This window comes from Aphis gossypii, chromosome X, assembly GCF_020184175.1.
Source record: "Aphis gossypii isolate Hap1 chromosome X, ASM2018417v2, whole genome shotgun sequence".
NCBI lineage: Eukaryota > Metazoa > Arthropoda > Insecta > Hemiptera > Aphididae > Aphis > Aphis gossypii.
In genome coordinates, this window is record NC_065533.1 from 44,207,452 (window position 1) to 44,231,415 (window position 23,964).

At 26.7% G+C, this 23,964-nt stretch overlaps 1 protein-coding gene across 1 annotated transcript; it reads right to left on the minus strand.

The window, feature by feature from the left end:
- Positions 1 to 1,472: 1,472 nt before the first annotated feature.
- LOC114121856 (mitochondrial ornithine transporter 1-like) lies at positions 1,473 to 20,114 on the minus strand. Its single transcript, XM_027984342.2, has 2 exons — positions 19,430 to 20,114; positions 1,473 to 2,754 (listed from the first exon to the last, which is right to left on the minus strand). Exons 1-2 carry the CDS (start codon positions 19,937 to 19,939, stop codon positions 2,338 to 2,340), a joined length of 927 nt encoding a protein of 308 aa, XP_027840143.1. The 5' UTR covers positions 19,940 to 20,114; the 3' UTR covers positions 1,473 to 2,337.
- Positions 20,115 to 23,964: the final 3,850 nt, after the last annotated feature.

A 23,964-nucleotide genomic window follows, 5' to 3' on the forward strand; every position in this document is an offset into this window, starting at 1 on the left:
TTGATCACCCTTATGACTGTCAGCAAAACTATACTTGGAATTTTTGATTAATATTGTGTGACATAGCTAATGTCTTATTTATTATTAATTAGAAGTTGTCAGAAGTAAGTCTCGTTTTTACTGTAACATAGTTTTCTTATTAATTATTAATTAATGATACAAGTATTTAATATTTAATATTATTTGTCATTCGCTACACGTCTTTGTTATGAGTTTATTATAATAATTAGGTAGGTACGTATTACTACTGTACTACAAATTACACTTATATATTCGTCTAATAGAAAAATTATAAACTAAAATCATAACTGGTTAATGGTTATAATAACTTACTTATTAATCGTAATTAAAGCTTAAAAGATTTCGATACATAAATAAATAAAAAGTAACTATCTAGGTAGTAAGTTTTTAGTAGACAAAATATTGGAAGTAATACAAAAATCAATATTTTTAATATTTTTACATTTCATATATTTAAATAAAAAAAACGCATTAATAAAATGTGATCTTAGATTTTATTAGCCGTAAGTTAGAATTTTATAAAAAATTGAAAACTAGAAAATTATCATCACCATTAAGTATTAAAAAAAAATATATATGATTATGATCAAATATTAAATAATATAAATTAATTAAATCATCATAATATGATTTAAATATTATTATAATTTAAAATTAGTTAAAATTAGAAAATAGTATATTTTTATAACACATATATTTCATAAAAATAAAAGAATAGGATACAGATTATAATTAGAAGAGATGTACATAAATTCTGTATAAATCGTAAAAAAATTTTGTAAATAAATATACGGTTTTTTGATGTTAATATTAACACATTATTTAATATTAAATATTATAATATTTACATGGTAATAATATATTAAGTAAGTTTAATTTTTGATAGAAAAAAATATAATAAACATATATTATAATTACACATAATATTATAGTATTTATAAATATTGACGCCGTTTATTAATTAAAAAAAAAAAAATGTAATTACTCCTTTATAATTATAGATAGTATATATCTGCTGAATGTTGAGAAAATTTTTTTCAAATTACCGGCTATGGTAGAAATAAAATACAAATACATTAACGTTAAGTAGACGTATTAGTTACAGTAAAAGGAATGTCGTAGGTAATATACAAAATTAATAACAAAACAAATATTACGTACTCTAATACTGTACTAACAACTTTTCATTGGTTGATGTCAGTGGTGGTCGTTGGACTATAGTATAGCATCTGCAGTGTAATTTACCACTTTTTTTCATTATATTATTTAAGTACAAGCAGTAGGTAACATAATTATTTGTTTTCTAGGTACTTTAATTATTTTTTGAATATCTATCCACTGATAGAAAACTTCTAATGCACACATTTAATTTATTTACTTAGCAAAAATTTAATCAGTCTGTATTTATTGAAAAAAAAATATTAAAACTACCTATATATTTTTTTTTGATGTAGTTTAACGTTTATTTTTGGGTTATTAAAAAAACTCCGTCAGTGTCGTAGGTACGCTACAGTACCTACATCCCTAAATAATTGGAAATTTTAACTATACATTTTAAAGCATTTTGCAAGTTTTTGATGTTATTAAACAAGTGCCACGTATTGAAAAAAAATCTTAAAAATTGATCATCGTCTGTATTATATAGTAATATTTATACTGTCGTCGCATCCACCAGTGAATTTTGTCACTTGAAACGTCACTGCACTTTGACTTTTGAACAACATTTCAAGTATATTAATAATTAGTGTTATGTATTATTATTATAGGTAAGGATGAGTTTAACTTAAATTTTCATTTATTCTGTCAATTCGAAATTGAACTTTGTTTTTTTTCTCAAACTGCAGTTCAAGTTCGATCCATTTTTTACTCGAATTTCTTTCGAACTCTTCTAACGTTTAGGACTTTCAAACTTTAATTTAATTCATAAATATATTTTAGTTTTAAACAAAAATATATATATACCCGATTAAGTTGAAAATTATTTTCAACTATTAAAAAGTTAAAGTATTATAAGTATTAACGTTCTCACGCTACACAATTTAATGCAGATAGGTATATGTATAAAAAAAATATTACGATATTGATTATAATATTAACGAGTATCGATATCGGACTCGATTTTTCGCGAACTGTTTGAAACGGTCGAGTTGGAAGCATTCGATTTCCGGTATCGATTTCAAACAGACTTTGAATACGCGTTCAAAGTTGGGTGTGTTCGATCTCCCGACCGGAAAACCCATCCCCCCAGTTGAAGGCCTATTCGTTCCGCGGGGCTTCCCGTGACGTTCTTCGACGTCACCCCAACCGCTCCGGGCCTTAGGGTTCGAACAGTTTTTTGGTGTACTCGTAGACGAGAAACAGAACGGCGGACGACGGGACGCACCGGATGAGCGTCGGCGCCAGGCCGCTGTACAGCGCGACCACTCCCTCGTTCCGGTACACGTGAAACATGCACATGGTCCAGCCGCGCGTGGGCATCGCGTCGTCCAGCTGAATCCGAGACTTGACCACGTCCACCGGAAACGTCACCGTCCACAGGAGCACCCCGCCTGCGGCCCCGGCCGCCGTGGTGGCCAGCAGGCCGCAGTCGGCCCGGGTCCGGCCAGCCGGTTTCAGAGCCTCCCGGACCATCTCGTACACGCCGAAAAAGCAGAAGTAGCTGGGCATTTCCCGGGCCACGGTCATCTCAAGTCCGCGAAACAGACCTCCCGGCCCGTGGTGCCTCATGATGTCCTGTAAAAATACGAACGTTCAAGTTAGGTACGACCGCATAATATTATTTTATCGAAATATTAAATGCGCCCTTCGTATATGCACTCATATAAAGCGTGCGTTAAAGGTTATATATATATATAAAAAAAAAAATGATTTTAAAAATGCCATGTGAAATGCCTTCTCAACGCGCGCAATAACGCTTTTAAAAAGAATAACTCTTTTTTTGTTTGTTTGAAAGATTCACAATCGCGAGAGGAAAATGGTAATTAAAATCTCTTTATTATCAACACTCGTTTGTATTACTTAAACTCACGTCAATACAAAAACAAAATGTCAAGCTTAGGCATGCTTAATAATTAGAGATAATTGACTAACTAGTTTTTATTTGTTAGAGTAAGATGTGGTAATCACTGTAGGCAGATAAATCGAATTCATAAATAGAACGATTGACGTATGGATCAAAAATACCTAATAACTTTAAATATTATGAAAAAAAATTTTCTTTATGATAAATTTGCTAGTTTGCTTTATACAGGCAAGTATGACATACTCGGGATTTTTGTTAGAGGGTACAATTACCACTACTTTTTATAAATCATTTAAAAAAAAAGCCATCATTTTTTATTGAAATATACTTATTATAAAACAATATACCTACTATAATAATATAATATAATTTATAATTTAATATAAAAAAATATAGTTTGGGGGGTTTTCAGCCTAAAGCAGTTTCCCATCTCTGAGTTTGTACATTATGTACTAAAAATTAATAAACTGGCTGGAAAATGCTAAAAAATGCAGAATAAAAATCTAATTTTTGAATAATCTGTGATAAGAAACGAATCAGGATTTATGTATTTATTTGGAATGCATAGTCCTAAAGCATCCAAAGAGTTTTTTGGTACATTTGGTTGTTTTTTATACAAATAAATAATGAAAACAACTAATTTGGTCTACAACATATTTTAATTACTTTAATTATTAGAACAACTTATTTTGGAACATTTTTTACCAGGTTAACCTTTGTGGTAGCTGTATAAATTAACTTTAAAAAACTAAAAAGACTTGGTTATAAATGATTTACTTAAATAATATGTTTACATACTTCAAAGTAATATTAAGTTTTTATTAAATTAATTGTATAGTTTAATTTTAGTAGGCACATACATAGTATAGCACATATATAAAATATAAAAATACCTTCATATATTATATAAAAGGAAAATATCCAACATTTTAACACATACGTTTTAGTTAGGTAGGAAACTTTGAATAAAAATACATGATTTCATTAAATATAAATAAAAAGCAACATATTTTATATTTAATATTACTTGTTTAAATGCCTAACAATTTATTATTGTTCTTGATATTAAATGAAAATAAAACTACCCGCCTACTTCTATATCTAACGAAAATTTTTTCTTTTAAAACATAAATAACTTAATAACTATAACTATACAATAAATTAAAGGTTTATTATATGTTTACATTTTTGTTAAATAATAGAAAACCATTTCAGTTTTCATCTAGGAACGTAGAGGATGATATGTATAATAGGAAGGGGGTATGAATCCACAGTATTCGTAAATGATTTATAAATGAAAAAAAAAAAAAATTACGTCGGTATTATTTTAAAATTTTTTTAACATTCAGTTTTTAATTTAAAATATTTTTTTAGTTTTTATATTATTATTATTTTTACAAAGTAACTAGTGATTAAAGAAGTCTTTTGTCTTTATTTTATTGTTTTCTTGTGACATCTTTGGTAGTTGACTTGATACTATTTTGATTTGGAATATATTTTAATGATTGTTAATATTAATGTTAAGGACAATATTGTTGAATATTAAAATATGTAAATGATAGGTTGTCACAATAGGGTTTAGTCTTGTCTAAAGTATTTCGTATATTTAATATTAAGCTCAAGGTTCAACAAACAAGATTTGTTCACAGCGTAAAGCATTTTTTGATTAAACTTACATCCCAAGTAAAATGGCGAAACTACTGAAAATAAAACGGCACTATAACCTCGATGAAAACGAGAAGACAATTGAAAAATGGTACGACCTTAAATTAAATAGAAAAGAAGAAACCACAATAAATCGTATATAAGTATCGGCCACGCAATATTGACGCACGGTTACTATTAATAGCTTAACAACGACATCTTTGTAGGTATGTGTAAAACGTATGAACTACATCTTGCAATTATTTATTATATATTATTATTCACACAGAATTTTGAAATTATGAAGATGCTTAAGAGGAATGCTGTAGTGTCCGTGGAATTTTCAGACTCTTATATCAGGGTTCAAATTATGAAAATAACCTTACCATAGAAGAGTTCTTAATAAAAGCTGAAATTTAAAATATTTAATAACCCAAGAAATTAAACGAAAAACAGAAAAAAATGTAATAATAAGACACTGCGGGCTTAGAATAAAAAAAATATATATATATACTTTACAGTTATCCGACTTTTTAAATACAGACATTATCGAAAATTAATGACCTATGTGGCTATATAGACGGAGTTTTTTCTCTTTAATTTCTCCACGCTTTGATATAGTATTAATATGTTAATAATGCAAGGACGCAAAAAACTCCCCCTTAATTTGTTTACGGTCAATAAAATTCATTGGAATGGTCAAATTAGCTATAGAAGCTACCCTCGGGGCTCGACTTATATCCGCTGGGATTCGATAATTTCAAATTATGAACGCTGAACGTATACCGGGGACTTAAAGTTTTAACCCTTCGGAAAAGAGACAAAAAGCAAAAAGACAGAGAGAGCATTTTTAAAAAGAGTGATTACTATAATATATTGTGTTGATTTAAGTAAGCTGTATAAATAAACACACCAACAAATACACACTGTACGATTCTTTTGAAAACGAAAATTAAATATTACCAGTTTTCGGTTACAATTTGTGTAGTAAACATTAACTGGGATTGAAAACCTTGAGTGCTATTACTTACGGTCAATGATGATTATTAAGAACTCCTGATTAATAATGGTTTTTTCTTTATAAATTCACGTGTTCTTTTTGTTCAATCCGTATGGCAAATTCAAAAAGTAGATATTTTCCAAGATAGTATCAAAATAGTTAGTAGTAAATTCACAAAAATTACTAATTTATCCGAGTTGTCTTAAAATTAAATAAATACTATCGTGATAAATGATAATCAGTATATTTTCCCATTCATAAATATTATAATTATTATTACCTAAACATAATTTGTACTTAGTTTTTGCACTCTCCATTTCAGTTGTCCAATAAGATATAAATTTATCTACATGTAATTAATTATTCTAATCTATATTTAAGAATAATTAACTTAATTACCAAAAAGTGATCTATGTGAACACCTTTGTTCAACAGAAACATGTAAATTGATTCATAAAAAATATTCTTAAATTAATTTTTTGTTCCCTTTATAATAATATATTTAAAAATTATAAATCAAATATTTGTTTTCAGTAAGTAATTTCTAGCTAATAGCTCTTTTTATGTATGATATTATCTATTACATAATATTACCTAATAAATATTAATACAAATAAAGATATCCAGTATATTATTATTTTTGAAATGAATTATTCGATCTACTTTAAAACTAGACTGCAAACATGACTGTAAATAACGTTTTTGTACAGTTACCTCTAATATTATAGATTCACTAAGCGTGTAAATACAATAAATAATATCAATGGTTTATAACAATTTGACTTTTTTGAATTTAAAATAATACTTCATTATTTGTCTATGTATGATTTCAATTACTCATTGGTGCATACCACTTAATATAGCTTGTATACACAATATAAAATATTTAATACCTACTCATTAATTTCATGAATTATATTAAAAATATATTTATTTTGTACGAAATGTTTAATTTTAATTTTTGTATGTAATTATAAAAAAAAACAACCCAATTCTGTAATTACATAACGTTGTTATGTATTAAATATAGTTGAATTGTACTTGTATGTATTCAAGAAAACTTCTAGGAATTTGTACTCACAAATCTTTCATGTGATCACTTAATATTTGAAAATCGCTTTAGGAATCCGTGCGTTCTAGTAGGAAAAGTTTTTTGAATGTAATTATTATCATTAGTTTCGAACTTATATTAAAAACACGACACAACTGTCTTGGAAAGTGTTTAACATTTAAACACTCAGTCTTGTTGGCTGTCCATTTTTTCTGTTATTTGTTTAGCTTTTTTTCATTATCGTTTTTTCCTCCTAAACAATATACTTTTTAATATGAATTTATCACATTGTTTTTTATCATTTTAATGACAATATTTCAAGTGAATAAAATATAGGAATGGTATTTAATAATGTAGCATTACTTTTTAATATGTACGTTTTAGAAATTAAGTTTAAAATCAATTTACTATTTTATACATAGTATAATCATATACAAAAATTGATTTTGGAAATCGATTGACTAAAAATAATTACCTAATGAACATGTGTATATATTACCAATGTCTCTTAATATGATATTGGTGATATATGTTTCTTACTATAATACTTTATATTGTAATATAATATGATAAAATAAAACATTTTTAAAGCTTTTAGCTTAAAACTAACATGATATTACTCTTACAAACACGATGGCTTAAAATCAATACATTAAAAAAATATATTAAAATATCTATTTGAATAAATTCACTGGTATTGTTTTTAAAAATTAATCAATACGATTTTTTGAAAATGAGTTATATTCATTTTTGATTAGTTTATTGGATTACTATTATTACTATAATTAATATTATTATGACTAATAATGCAATCATAGAAAAATCGTATAAATTCTGAAATTTTCAGAGTTGAAATTAAAAAGTAAAGCAGGTGATATATCTCACTGTATAAAAACTCATTTAAACGTGTATATTAAAATCGCTATATTATACTATATTTTTTTAATATACTATGACGAATTTGATATCAATATTTAATACTTACAATTGAATGTACATTTGTATATATTTCAACGATTCAAAAGTAATATAATTAAATACAAATATCTGATAGCAGTTGCACAATTATTGCACTATCAGAATATTTAGTTATTCATTTCAAAAACCTTTGATGTACAGTAGCAGATCACAAGGGAATTGTTATACTTGTCTCTCAATTGAAGTCTATTATTACTTAAATGGATAAAGTCAAGCCATTGTTTCAGTGTGCAGCAGACACATATACAGTACATTAAACTATGCATTTTTAATTCCCCCGTTTAATTCAAAGTTCACAATAAAAATTAAACAGTCTTTGTTATTAGTAAATTGTTTGTATTTGTATTTCACTTATAGCTCATTGGTTGTTAAAATTATTTTACTTTCAGTATGCAATTAATTATAATTAAAAATTGTATTTATTCAAAAAACGGTTTTGATAACTTTGTTAATATATTAGTAGTAAAATATTCAACCAAGTAATTTTTATGAAGTCCACAAACCTAACCTAAATTGGTTATATACCTAGTAAAGTTCTATGGAGATTAAAAGTACGTTTTTACAAATAAAATTCCTATTCAGACTTTTGCGGCGAAAAAGAAAGAAAAAATTTTATTTATAATATTTGTATACAATTTTAGTTCATTTAATAGGTCTAAAAACATAACATGTTAAAAAATACTAAATATGCATAAGATAAAAAGTCTTTAATACTACTGTAGTTGATTCACTAAAAATTAAACAGCCATTTGTGAAAAACTTATTAAATCCTTATTCTGTTGTAAAGTTATTAAAATATTAACAGTTTGTATAACATTTAAAGTCTTTACTAACCAGATTACTTATATAATCTCTTTAGAATTAAAACTACTCATGCGCGTAATATGGTAATTTTATTAAAAAATTGTACAAAAAACATTTAGCTTTATAGGTGATTTTCTACAAGCACATAAATTAAACAACAAAGAAGTATAATAATACGGTTTTCGATGAAATTTGTTCGCAGTATCTAATAAGCTTATAAATGTATGATATATATATTTATAAAGTCGAGCATAATATTTAAATGTAAAAATGACTTAATACAAACCATAAAAAATTTAACCTAACCGTTATTTTTAAAATGCATATAAACACGCGTTTGTTTTATTCTTGACATATTTTATACTTGAAACACAACAATGTTTTAGGAATGTCACAGACAAAATTTGTTTAGAGAAAAAGGCTATATGTAGTATGAACTACATCATGAAAATAATAGGAATAAATTACGGTGGGTGCACACTGTTTGCATTTTCATATAATATATTACGCAGGCTATTACGCACATTTGTGAAACCCGTTTGCACACTGCCTTTAAAAGATTCAAGGCATATTTGTGCATACAAATTGTTTTGTGTATATTCATGAGTAAACGGGTTTCTTCAATTATTGTCAAGTAAAATTTTAAAAAAATGTTTACAATCAAGTTGACTTATTTATATTACAGCAAAAACATTAAATTTTTATGTACAATATTTTCAAGTCCATGTACTCTGTATAATACAAAAATGAAATAACCAAATTTTATGTTCTCAATAGAGATGCGTTTATGGGTGGCTTATAAATAAATTAAGCACACTAGTCATACTTTGAGTGAGTTAGTAGAAAAATTAAGTTGTTTGTTCGTTATTGGTTAGTTTTAAATATATTTTGAATTATTATGTATTAATATATTATGACATGTGATAAATAACAATTAAAACTTGTCTATCCCTAATACGGCGTAGTAGTGTCACATACTAAATGGGAGAATGTGATAAGATTTAGATGTTACAAATATTACACATTACACAAGACATTTAGTTATATTAAGTACAATCTAAAGTCTACTGAAATATAATATAATTATAATAGTTTTAAAATAATTTATTTTATTTAGGTGACCAATTACCTAGTTGTAATACACGGAACAAACGATGGAACGAGACTACTTCAACACACGAAAATATATCAATCCAAAAGATTATATTATTATAATTAATGTAAATTTTGTTAAGTAATCAAAATATAGTTATACCTTTATGACGTGACTCCATGATAATATAGAATGAATATAGTGTATGATGATACATGTGTCTAGACGTCTAGGGTATATACATGTATATTATAAAAGTAAAATATAATATGGTGTGAAACACCATTACAATAATAAATTTAAAATTACTTTTGTTATTGTGTTTTCAAATAGTTTTCGATCATTAAATATGCGAAAAGATTTCATTCGAGATCGCTTAATCAAAAAATCTTTAAGAAAACAGTGTCCATAATACATTTTGCTTTATTCCTTGTAAACTATATAGTTTAATATTATTGTTATAACAATATACATTAGTACATGTTCAATAAAATTTAATATTTAATATAAATAATAATCACATAGAGTTCAAAGGAGAGTGAATCTAATCTGTCTGTGTCACTGTCGAAGATTTTATTTTTAAGTACCCAGAGTTTCGATTAGATCAAAAACACGTTGGTAAAATATGTTTTATCAATTTATTTTTATTTTTATTTAGTAGGTGTTAGTGTCATATTCATTTTTAAATAATTTGTTTTATCGAAATTTGTATAATTTGCTTTTTCGAGTTCCATAACTTTTTAAACAAATACTTATACTTCAAACAGCTAATTTACTTATATTTTTGTTAATGACAAAACATAAATGTTTACTTTATTAAATATTGTAACTTAATTCTATAAGTAAAAATTAAAACATACATTTGGAATAACAATAAAACGTTAAAGGTCAAATCAACAAAGTGTTTATTAATTATACAAATATTATACTTTGTTAATTTCAAAAATAAAAACCTTTATGTTTCATAATACTTTAACAAAACTGATTATTAATTACATAAACTGAAATTCCTAATTATATATTTTTTAATTATATTTTGTATTAAAACTTTATTGTAATATTAAGTTATATTGTCTACTATATCGTTCACTTATTAATTGTAATATCACTACAAAAGAGCCCAGATGTTTAAGACTTTTGATAACTTTTATGGAATGTATTATTTAATTTTTTTTTAGCAGATCATACATGTATTTTTAAGGTAATTTTCATAGGATTTTCAAGTCATCAGTATTCAGTTGTTAAAAATATTACTTATCGCCTGTTATATTTTGTTTATTAAGTTAATAGATTAAAAATACCAGTCATTGAATCTTTTTTGGTGGATGGGTCAGCTATATGTACCTATTGTACATAATTATTTTAATAGTATAATGTTCCTATACAAATTTCAGTTTTAAAAACCGAAGTTAAATTTAAAATTTAATATTTTTAGAATAACAAAGATTTATCACAATATGTATCATACATTTTTATTATATTTTTCTAGATGAAATACGTTGGTCAAGAATATTATACATGTATAATTAATAAAAAAAAATATAAATGTACATTATTTAAATAATACATCGTTTTACGTTGAGATTCATTTTTAAATAACATAGATACACTTTTTTGTTTTCAGCACCGAACATAACACAACAATATATTATTTAGTTAATGGTATATGGTTAGTATACATGGTTCGTTCTTGGTAACTACATCAAAAGATAACACTATTATTGTTTTGCCGGATGAAAATAATTACTTATCTATGATCAAAATATCGAGAGGATTATCCGTTACCATCCGAAACGTAAAGCTGAATTCCCATTTGTGCCTGATAATTAATTAATGTACATTTTACGGGTAATATTATACTGAAAGGGTTGTTGCCTGTTGGCAAATATTGTCAAATTGACCTGGCCGCGATTCTAGCGAAGACTCAGTATGGATTAAATTATATTATTGCGCTAGACATTATAGGTGGGTACCTGTATTAAAATTATCTGAGCTCAAAGCATTCAAAGACCGTTAGACAATGACATTGTATACGGGCCAACAGTAATTTCCATCCTGCAATCTTCGGTACACATTACATACAGACTATGATGTAAAAAAAATATTTTTATTTTTAATTAAAAACCTAAAGTAACTAATTATTTTATACATTTCAAATTGTTCTATTATTTTTATTTTTATTTTATCGTAGAAACAAAATACTGGAAAAAGTACCTAAGGCTATTGACGCGTGGGCTATTACATTCGTCTCGTTTTGCTCAACTCCATTATACGAGACAATATTATATAATAATAAAAGAATATATAGTATTTAAAAAAAAAAAATGATTAATTTATGTATGTAAACAGTTTTGGAAACGATATTGGATGAAGCTTAATAATTTGAATAAAAAATAATATTCTAACAGATGGATTATCTACAACATGCCTCATTATTTCCTTGTTTATTATCTCTTTTGTGCAAGGGTCATAACAAATTTACGTTTAGCAGTTCATGTTTAATTTCATGATTTATAAACTTTAAGGTATATTTAAAAATATTGCCTGTGTTGATATTTTTTCTATATTTAATTTTAATTTTAAATCGAGTACCTATGTAATATATTAAGTACAATTTGAAAATTCTCGTAATTTGTTTCAAATTTTTTATTATTGAAAAAAAATAACTGATAAAATACCAAGATAATATTGTTTCATTTAATATTATTACATTAATTGTCAGTTCATTATTATAATTTATAATACAACTATAAAACTAATAAAATTAAATATGAAACTGCTGAACGTAATAATTTGCTATGTTATAAACTTAACCAGATGGAGACAACAAAATGTGGATGTAGCGTTCTCTTAAGTCGAATACCTATACAATATTTGCAGTTTGTATAAATAAATAATGTTTAACTGCTTTCACGCATTTGAGATTCATGAGCCCCACTGGTGTTTGTACAAAATAATAAGAACGAATCTTATAATAAACTCATAAACTGAGCCAATTATAGCCGTTTAAGTAGTATGAAAAACGTTAATTTATTTCGAAATACATACCGTTTAAAATAAACACTATGCTCTAAAATATTTAACGAAGTTTTATGGAGAACTATAAAAGTTTAAGTTAACTAAATAAAATAAATCACAATAAGATTATTTATGTAGACACATTAAATATTATATTACTTACACATTTTATAATCCCTGATAACGATTATTATTAAATTCAGAAGTGAAATTACTTGCTGATGCTGAATACTAGCTTTTGAATTATTTTGTTTTCATGAATACAAGACTTAAAACATTTTTTGCAGACACACCTATGACAAAAATATAGTTATAACTTAGGAATGAATATCTAACCATTAAAATGTTATGTATTATATTTTGTTGTTTTGTAAAAATGTATGTTTATGTGCGTGTTTATCAACTGCGTTTTGCTGGCAAAAATTAACTAATTAACATTCAATCGCTATAAATAATTTATATTTTTTTTGTGTAAAATTAATAATATACTTTCATGGTTAAGTATTAATAATAATTTATTATAAGTTATGTATTAGTTAAAAATCATTCAGTTTTTAATTATTAAAAAGGTTCTAATGATTATGATTTTAAAATTATTATTATGAAACCATTATATGTATTATTTAACAGCTTATAAGGGGTTATTGCTGTATTATAGGTATGTACAATATTGTGGAACTATTGATTATAGATAGTATAGCACTCGATGGTCGTACGTACGACATATATTTATATAAATGTAAATATTTATCTATTCCACTTATAATAGTATATAGTTTAAGAAGTAAATACAATGTATAACTGGTACATGCATTACTAATGTCTTAGAAAACATTGTAATTCATTTAAGCCGAGTACAGTACACTTAAAATATTATAACACATCAATGCAATTGAGTTTAATACATTAATACATGTAAGATGATAAAAAACACCTAATCCTCTTACTCAGTGATAGAATTTTTAATTAGTTTTTTATTTGTTTATCATAGCAGAGAACAATTAATAATTTAAAAATTTACAAAAATTAAAAATTTGTATTAATTAACACTTATTAAAAGTTATTAAAAATAAAAACTTTTAACAATTTATTTTTACTTTTACCACGAAAACAGTAATATATGAATAAAAAATGTTGATCCCTATCTACTTGTATATACGAGTATAATAATGTTATAGTTACATTCAAAGAATATTATGAAGTATAAGGTTGCATAAAAAATATATTTTCAATAAAATTTTTATTTGTATTTATAAAATTACAATTGATAATACAAAATTGCAATATTTTTTTTATCATAAAGTTCCTTAAATATGATATTTTTAAATTATAGCTATAATTCAATTATTAATTTAACTGATCATATTATTTTTGAATGCGATGCAATTTGATTGTATAGAATAGTGTTAATGATTTAAAATTAATTAATTTTTAGTTTAATGATTTTTATTTTTACTAAAAATAAAAGAATGTATAGCATGCACATAAAATATATGATAGCATTTAGCAACAATAAAACTATAACTATGTAGTATAATAGTATTGTGTATATAAGAATAATATTATATCTTTTAAAATTGTCTCTGCTATTTAAAGAAATATTTACTTTGCAAAATTAAAATTAATAAAAACAGAGTCGTAATACAAATATTTATTATGTTGCTTATAATGTTTGCAGTACAAAATGATATAAGAACTACAGTAATTGAATAGATTCACCAAGTGGTATATTATTATTAAAAAATCTCAAGTATCTATATACTGTTATGCGTAGGTTCTACTTATGCAGTGATTTTAAAGACAATATTGTTGGGTTATTTTAAACTAAATGAAAAATAATATTATATTATGTTATTGAATTACTTATTTACCTACCTAAAATAAGAAAATTATTTTGTTTCAATACAATTATTTAAGTTTAAAAACAATAAAAAAAAAAAAAATAATAATAAAAAAAATTCGTATAAGATAGATATTTTTAATAATAATTTATTACTATTGGTATTTTGTCAATATATTATATATATATATATTATTTTACATAGTACTATGAATGTATCTTTATGTTAAGAATTTTAAAGGGTTTTTGAAGATATAATCCTTTGTATTTGGTTGAAACTTTATGGCCAACAGTTTGCAACCGACAACAGTTTTACTCGTGGCTGGTGATTACGTCATTATGTCTAGGCCAATGTTTCAGTGAACGGAAAAAAACCGCTATTTATGATTATAATGCAATAGTATTTGAAAATATTTTTGTTGAAATAATAAGAAAATAATAAGATCTATTTTTAGGAAAACCACATGAAAACGCTGTATAACAAGATTTTTACCTGTATAATATATACTCGTATAGTGGTATGGTATATTATGCTATTACGATTTTAAACATATTGTATTTCTGTAAAATCAAACCTATCACAGGTATATATACTTTTTTTTTTACTAATAAAGAACTTAAAATATATCGTAATAATCAATATAAAATAAATTTGTTCAATGATAATCTTTTAGATTAATTAAGCATGAAAAATGAGAAGTTTCAGTTCAATTATACTGTGCAACAAATAATGACGATATCGAGGTATTAATCATTATAAATACTTTGTTTATCAAACATTTCAATTCTTATTTGGTATTTCTTAAATGTTAAATTGAAAAAAGTTCTCTTTATAGAACAGTTATTTTTGAAAAATTATTATTACTTTCATCTCAGTAACCAACCTAACCATAAATCTTATCATAATTCATTGTCTCGTAGTGTTTCCTGATGAACTTTTTTCTTTTTCAACTACACGCGTATGAGTTTAAGATTAAGTGGCAATCGTGCCAAGTCTGTAGGACAACTTCCGATTTAAGACAGATGTTCTAATTGTTTTCTTCCTATCACAATCACTAAACTATTCAAGAAAAATTCTGAAACATGACACATAATAAGTTTGCATCACTTATATAAATTTGCAGACTTGAAAAAAAAGATAAAAAGTGTGACATGTGTACCACTTTACTGTAGGTTTCGACGAGTCACTGTAATGGATTTGTTAAACTTAAATTCAATGATAAATCGTTGAATACGAAAAACGATTTTGAGCAGAAACTTCTTATATTATATTTATTGATAGCGTAATTAAAGTAATTTATTTTAATATTGGTATTATAAGGTAGGTTGGTTTACTTTTTTCAAAAACATTACATTATATTATTATATACGTATTATTAATATCTAATTATTATAACAATATAATATAATATGCTTAATACATCATATATTGCATTCCTGTTATTACATTTTAAGTAAAAAAAAAAAGAAAAAAGAGTGTAAAAAGGTATATTAAGGAATAATACTATAAACAAGTAGTAAACCTATACTTAATTTTTTTAAAAAAAAAAAAAAAAACTAAAAAAGTTGAAAATTTTATTTGTTTATAAATAGTCCAAAAAGAGTAAAAATATTTTGTAAATTATGCTATATATAAATAAATATTTGGTAAAATTTTAAGTATTCTCTGATATTTTTTTGGAATTACAACAAAATAACAAAAACTGTTTGTAGAAGAATAATTATTTTACGGGTAAAAATTCAATAACATAAAAATTTAAGCTTCTAATGCTCATAAAAATGTATATATAATAAATACTATTATCAGTTATGCTCATAAATACTGAGCAGACTTTTTTTCTGTACACATAGTTTTGTTTTTAAAAATACATAGTCATTTATGAAAAATGCATTAATGTGTAAGCATTTTTATAGTTGCAGCTAAATTGGGTTCAAATTCGAGTGATGTACAGATCTATTTCAATTCGTAATAAGTGTATTTTATATACTCAAAATAAAATACTTCAAGTGACTATTGTGCTTTTTCTCAATCCAATAGTGGTTGTTCGGCTACAAACAATTTTATAGGAACGATGCAATTCAGCTCACTTACTGCTAATACACTGTGATAATCGGCATTTAGAAAGCAGTCAACCTGATAAATGAAGCCAAAACTTAAATGTTATATAGAGTGTTTTAAACTATGCCCTCGCGGAAGTGTATCACCAGACATTATCCATTTAAGAATATTGGACGAATCATATACCTACTTATTTTCAACCAGACAATTAAGTAAATGAATTAAGTTGGTTCATCAACATCGTTTATCAACACCCAAAAACTGTTTACTGCATCCCAAATGGCGCGTTAGCCGGGAGACGGCCTTATAAAATCCACGCGAAAAACATCTCGTTACTCGTTAGTAACCGGAGTTACCGAACTTTGGGCCATAACTGGACTTAGACACGCTATCATCGATTATCACGATCTAATACCATTGTAAGTCCCACACTAGTAAAATTTTACTGTTCTTGATTTACATCGATTTCTCGTAATTTAGTCAAAATAACTGGGATGGAATAATAATATTTTTGTTTAAATTCTTACAGACAAAATAAAAGTAAATAATCAATTTACCGAGTTACACGAAGATTCAATTATTATTATGGTAAAAATAATAATAGTAATAATAAAAAAAGCTATAAAATATTAAAATATCTAATTGGCCATCTTTGAAATAGTAGTCCGAACTATTTCATATAAAAAAAAAAAACCAAAATATATATAAGTAATAATAAATAATATTATACTGTAGATTTAGGGTTTGTTTTCGGTTATTTATTACGCGGAATAAGACTGGTGCACGAAAAGTTGTGTCGAGTGCGTGTACACATGCACTGCGATTCGCACACTGTTCCCGGGTCCTGACAATCACTTGTCCTTTTGTTATTTTTTTTTTAAAATATGTTTTATTATTTGGAATTTTTCTAAGACTATTTAATCCATCAGAGTGACATAATTTTTCTCAACACAAAATAGTTTGTTTTAAATTATACGTTCGTTGAAAATATTATGTTTTTCTAACTTTAGTTAGAAGATGTTGATTATTTATAAATTTTATGATGAACCTAAGAGTTGCGAAGAATATTATAAAATAACTAACTTTTGATATTCTATTGTTATTGGCGGTTATAAACTGCAAATAAATTCGAACTGTAACTGTCTTATAATTGAACTAATGCAGTGAATAGTTAAAAACAGACTTAAAATTCTCCATAAAGTAGGGTACTATAAATATTTTTTCACAATCAATAGACAATGTTTTCAAAGCTACATTTAAGATTTGCTGTTTCTAAAATAAATTCACCTAACCTAACTCACAGTTGATATCAATTTCACTTACTATTTGTTGTTAAATCACACCCTAATGAAGTTGTTTAATAAGAATTATTCTATTCTGTTTGGTATCTAATCGTATCATCACTCAATTTTTTTAAATTGTATTTATTATTATTTTGCTATCCACGTCAATTTCATGACCGATCTTTCGAGTGGGTCTTAAAATGATAAATGGATAATGTTCCAAGTGCGACCATAAGAAAAATATGATTCGTATGAGTTCTAAAACCAAAAATTATTTGTGTATTGTAATATAGTCCATGAGCGTCAGAAGATGAACTTAATTAAGTACATCACAATTTTTTTATTTGTTTTTGTTTTTAAATTTTGTGATATTATTTTAAGTGATTTTCACTTTAAAACTGTAATAGATTTTTTTTTTTTATTAATAATTCAAAGACTCAATGTCTCCTAATCTCTTCGCTCACCCTTTCTTCATCGTTCTTTGTGAATCCTGTCAGGGAGTTTTGCCTCATGATCCATGAGTCGTCCCCCATAGTTATATGGGTAGATTTGTAATTTGAAAGGGTGTATATCGATTTCACTTAAATGACCTTTTACCTGTAAGAAACTTATCAGTTGCGGTGGCTTTCAACTCCACCAAGCTAATCTCATTTATTATTATTATTATTACACTTTAACTAAAATTTGTAGATAATTTATGACAGAATAACGTTTATGAAACTACTTCTAACATAATAAATTATTAGGAAACAAATAATATCAACACAAAAAAAAATTATGAAACGAAAAAAAAAATAAACATATATTTTTTAAGGACTATTTGAATAAAAACTGATAATTTTATTTGTACTAAACTAACATCAAATCACTAAATAGCAATTTAATCAAATTTTGTAAAAACAATAACCTTTTGTTTATAACTTCGTACATAGTATTTATCATTCAGTTTTTAGATATTTTAATGTTTTTTTTCCTATATACTATCGTATAATACCATGTATATGAAATCGATATTCCGTGAAATTTATATTAAATCAGTGACTCGGTAAATCTCTATTTAAAATACGAAGTAATTGAATGTACACAATTTTTTTTATGTAAAAGAGAGATTATGTTATACATTTTCTGTCAATCGGTTGTCGAATGACATATTCACGAAATCAATTTTTTGTGTTTCAAATTATTTGATAATACATGTATTATCTACAATTTATTAATGTACTATTTTTCTGGTTCACCAATATTATTATATTTTTTTTTTACAAGAAAATTAAATCAAAAACGTGTATTAGTGTGAATTTGTTTTTACTCCATATTTCTAAAAACGAATGCTACCTTTCCTAACGAATCGAATATATAAACAATTATACGGACGCAGTGTTTGAGCATCCATTGAAAATATACCTAAGCGATTATGCAATATCGAAGGACACACATGGGCGTGCATTTAAAACGATTTTTAAAATCGGACGCGTTCGGGGGGACGGCAATCCCGTCGGTACACCATCGTCCTTAGCTTTGGTACACACCATCGACCTTAGCTTTTTTTTTTATCCTGCTAATTAACCGATAATTACCAAAGACACATATAATATTATAATATCCACCGTATTTACCTTGGTGACGCGGTACACAGAACCTTGGAACCGCTGGCCTCGGGATTCGGCCAGCTCGCGACCCGCCTGCAGCTTGATCTTGACCAACTCGGCCGGGCACAGGACCACGGACGAGAACACGGACGCCGCGCAGCCGGCCACGGCGTTGCTGAACGCGTCCATCTGCTTGGCGTCCCGGGCCCCGGTGATCGCGGCCACAGCGCGCTGGCACAGGCCGTAGCTGGCGAACAGCACCGAGTTCTCGGCCACGCCGGCCACCATGGCCGGCGACGAACCGGCGTACAGGCCCCGGAGCCCGGACTTCCGGTACGTGTGCGCCAGACACTGGACGGGACCGGTGTACAGGCCGCGGAACGTCTGCAGCTTGGTCTTGACCGTGTCCAGCGGCTGGCCGACCAGCACGACGGCCACGCCGGCCAGCGAACCGGCCAACAGGTCGGACAGGCTGCTGCCGGTGCCGCCGCCGTCGGCCGTCGGGTCCGCCGTCGCGTCGCTTCCTGGAGGACTCATCGTGTCGGACAAGTCGTATTATAATAATATTATTGTGTTGCCTACGAGAGACGTAGTTCGGATGTCGCGCAAGTTTAGACGTCGGAGGGGCCCCGTTCGAACGGTTTGACACTCGACGAGTGTGTGCGTATCGTCGTAACGAACCGATCGGTCGGTAGGTTTTATAGTTTATATTATAAAATATTGTGCACACGATGTGGTTATTTCGCCAGTGCACTAGAAAACCAGACATGCGCACCTGCAGAGATTAGATAGCGTGAACGGTGATCCGAACTCTCGACACCGCCTAATTATTAACACCGTCGTTGTATTTGTTGTTGTTGTTATTATTATTGTTTATCTTACCGATTGAAAAGTATAAATATGTCACGTATAATATTGGTAGTGTGCAGGTGCCACATAAATGTAGTCGACTCGTGAAAATGAAGTTATATTTTTTTTTTAGATTTCGACCACTGCCCGACGATTATAGAAACGCCATTCGAACACTGTTATTTAAATAACAAAAAAATATATTAATACAGTGTCGGTGTTGAGTGTCTACCCGTTTAGATGACAATAATAATATAGTCGATGAGTAATAACTACAGTCGTTTACTCAATCATATTTAGACACCAAGTTTAATATGAAATTTCGTTTATTTTTGATTATGCCAAACCTATACGTTTTTTGTATTTTTTAATCATCTATAGTTCCATATAGATAACATGATTTTTACAGATTGGATAAATGGATAAATAATTTCGTTAAGCTTTCGTAAGTTGTGTAAACAATTCAATTTATGGCAATACTATACATCTTTGAAACATGCTTCACTCATATTATAATAATAATTATTTATCAGTTATACGACTTAAAGAAATATTTGTTTAAGATGGACGATTTGCTTATTTTATCTAAATTAAAAGATCGAATTATACTTGGATTAAAAAAAAATTAAGGTCAAACTGCTCTCGAGTAAAAATCAGGTAATGGGTGAATTGCTTTATTTACTAATCAGTAGATAATTATATTTCTAACGAGGTACTTTTCCCACCTAATATTCGGGCTTTGCATACGATTTCGAGCCAAAGGACAACAAACGCATCTAAGTTCTTCAACACAAAGATTTATAAATCATTTTTGTATTGAAAAACAATTAAAAATATATATTTATATTTCAATACGAATACTGACTCAGTACTTTTAACTACACTGTACTAGGAAAATAATAAATTAAGTTCATGATATTTTTATCCCAAGTTTAGTTCAATTATACCCATATTTTTTTAAGTTTTAAGATTTTAAAATTCAGTAGGTGCTTTATCTTTATTCTTGGCTTCTTCTATTTTAAATTGACATTGCTAGCGTTGTAGATATATTTTTAACCGTTTATATTTTTTCAAACTATTTTTAATACAGAATAAAACCTTTTACTGCTTGTATTTGAATATAATATAAAAAAGTGGGCAAGTGAGTACCGCTCTGCTGTACATTAGGTGCCGTATGGATCATTATTATATATTATAGGAGTGTTAAATTTGAATCCAATGATAGTTATCATTGTATACGAAAAACGATTCTGAACGAAGATGATTTGTCAGCCTAGGATATAATTTCTAGTGGTTGGTGAAAAAGGTGGTTTAAAAAAACCAGCTTATATTAAAAAATATTTTGAAAATTAAATCACGTAAAGAAAACGCGAATCTTAATAACTGGTAAAATTTTCAAGTATCTACGACTTATACTTTTTGAATAATAACAAATATTTAAAATCGTTTGAGGATAAATCGTTATCGTTACGCTATTTCGTTAAAATTTAAAATTCAAACGCACTTAAAATTTTTCCTATAATGATGCTTCGAGTTTTCTCTATAGATACTTGAAGGTAAACTTATGGGAAACTTATAGTTGTATTTTTAATCCTTAGTTATAATCACAAAAAATTTTATGATTTTTCAACTTCAAATATTTCGCAAATATTCATAATTTTGACGAATTTTCGTCAAAATTTGAACTTCAAATGCTAATAAAAAAAAATTGTGCCTATGTATTCTTATAATTTTTTAATCACTATAAGAATAACATATGAGGAACTTTGTATTAAATTTTCAAGTATTTTGATAGGGCCAAAAAAATTTTATCGACACTTCAAAAATATTTTTTCAGAAAAATTGAAAATTTCAGTTGTCTATAAATAGCTCAAAAAAAGTCAAAATATTTTGAAATTTGAATCACGTAAAGAAAACGCGAATCTTAATAACTGGTAAAATTTTCAAGTATCTACGACTTATACTTTTTGAATAATAACAAATATCAAAAATCGTTTGAGGCTAAACTGTTATTTAACGCGGTTTTTGTAAAAATTTAAATTTCAAACACTCATAAAAATTTTTTGCCTGAATCCGGTAGAGTTTTTTTTACAGATATTTGAAGAAAAATGTATGGAGAACCTTGTACCAAATTTTCAAAACTTAGTTATAAAAGAAAAAAATTTTATGATTTTTCAACTTCAAAATTACTTGCAAATTTTCGCGTTTTCGACAGATTTCGTAAAAATTTGAACTAAAAACGCTTATAAAAAAAAATTGTGACTAACGATTTTTAATTTTTTTTAGCTACATTAAAAACAACTCATAAGGAACCTTGTATTAAATTTTCAAAACTTTTTGGTCATCCAAAAATTTTTTATCGACACTTTAAAAAAAATTTTTCAAAAAAATCGAAAATTTCAGTGGTCTATAAATAACTCAAAAAAAGTCAAAATTTTTTGAAAATTTAACTATATACGGATACCACTGACATTAACATTTGGTGAAAATTTCAAGTATTTTCAGTGATTAGTTTTTGAATTACAACCATAAAAAAAAATCGATTTGGTCGAAAACTGGTTTTGCTTAAAAATTGCCGTTTTTCCGTCATTTTTTTTTTGTTTTTCTCGATTTTTTTGAAAACTGTTGGAAAATGTTAACTTTTTACCTCTATAATGCACCAAGGATATTCACTTTTACATCGGAAACCACCCCCATAGTTTGAAATTGGAGCATTATTTCGACTAGTTATGCTGTACACAGACACAAAAAAAAAAAAAAAAAAAAAAAACACACATCATTGTAAAATCAATACATTCATCACTTCGTTCAGAATCTAAAAGACGATTTTAACATAAGGGATGGCGGGGAATACATTATTGAAATATTTTTTCATAATCTTTTGTTTCTTTAGAAAAACATTATTAAATTATAAGCTTTTCTCGCCTGTACAAATATTCACCAACTTGAAGTTCCAATCCTTTTTTATGTAGGTCAAATGATTTAATATTTTTGAGCAAGAAAAAGATTCAATTTTTTCATTCAGTTGAACAAAAATTAACGTGCCTATTATACGATTAAATGTTTTAATGTTTGAATATAATATTATAATAAGCTATAAGAATACCATATATAAAATATTAATATTATGTAGTGGAAGAATTTTAAAGCTGTATCGAATATTTCTAAAATGGACATCAAACAATTAAAAGACATAGGTACCTATTAAATGATAACATTTTATCGGTTATATGATTTTGCTTCTTGTTTAATAGAATATTTTTGATCAGAATCAGTAGATCAAAGTTATAAAATAATATAGCAAATTTTAATTGATTTGTATACTGAAATCTATCAAAATTAAGATAAACGAATTGAACATATTTTTTTTCTTTTGAAACAATAGCTTTTAATTGAATTATTTTGTCTTGACATGTTTTACATAAATCAATAAAACAATTAATGTATGAATCTATCTTTTTAATCAGCACCTTAGTCCACTCCCTATTAACCCTCCAATTGGTCCTATGTGTAGTTAATTTGAACTTAGAACGAAGGAAATTCATTCAAAGCCTTTTATCTGTAAAAAATATTACAATATTATATTAGTACCATAAATAAATAATAACTACTCCAATCGGATGTACATATTTAAATGTATTGTGATAGCTTATTGTATGCTAGCTTTTAATCCATACAAAAGCCGATTAAATGATGTCTTTTATATTTTATAA

Coding starts and splice junctions, on each gene's coding strand:
- LOC114121856 (XM_027984342.2), bottom strand. CDS start 19,939: ATGAGTCCTCCAGGAAGCGACGCGACGGCGGACCCGACGGCCGACGGC. Junction 2,755..19,429: donor CTGTGTACCGCGTCACCAAG/GTAAATACGGTG, acceptor GTATTTTTACAG/GACATCATGAGGCACCACGG.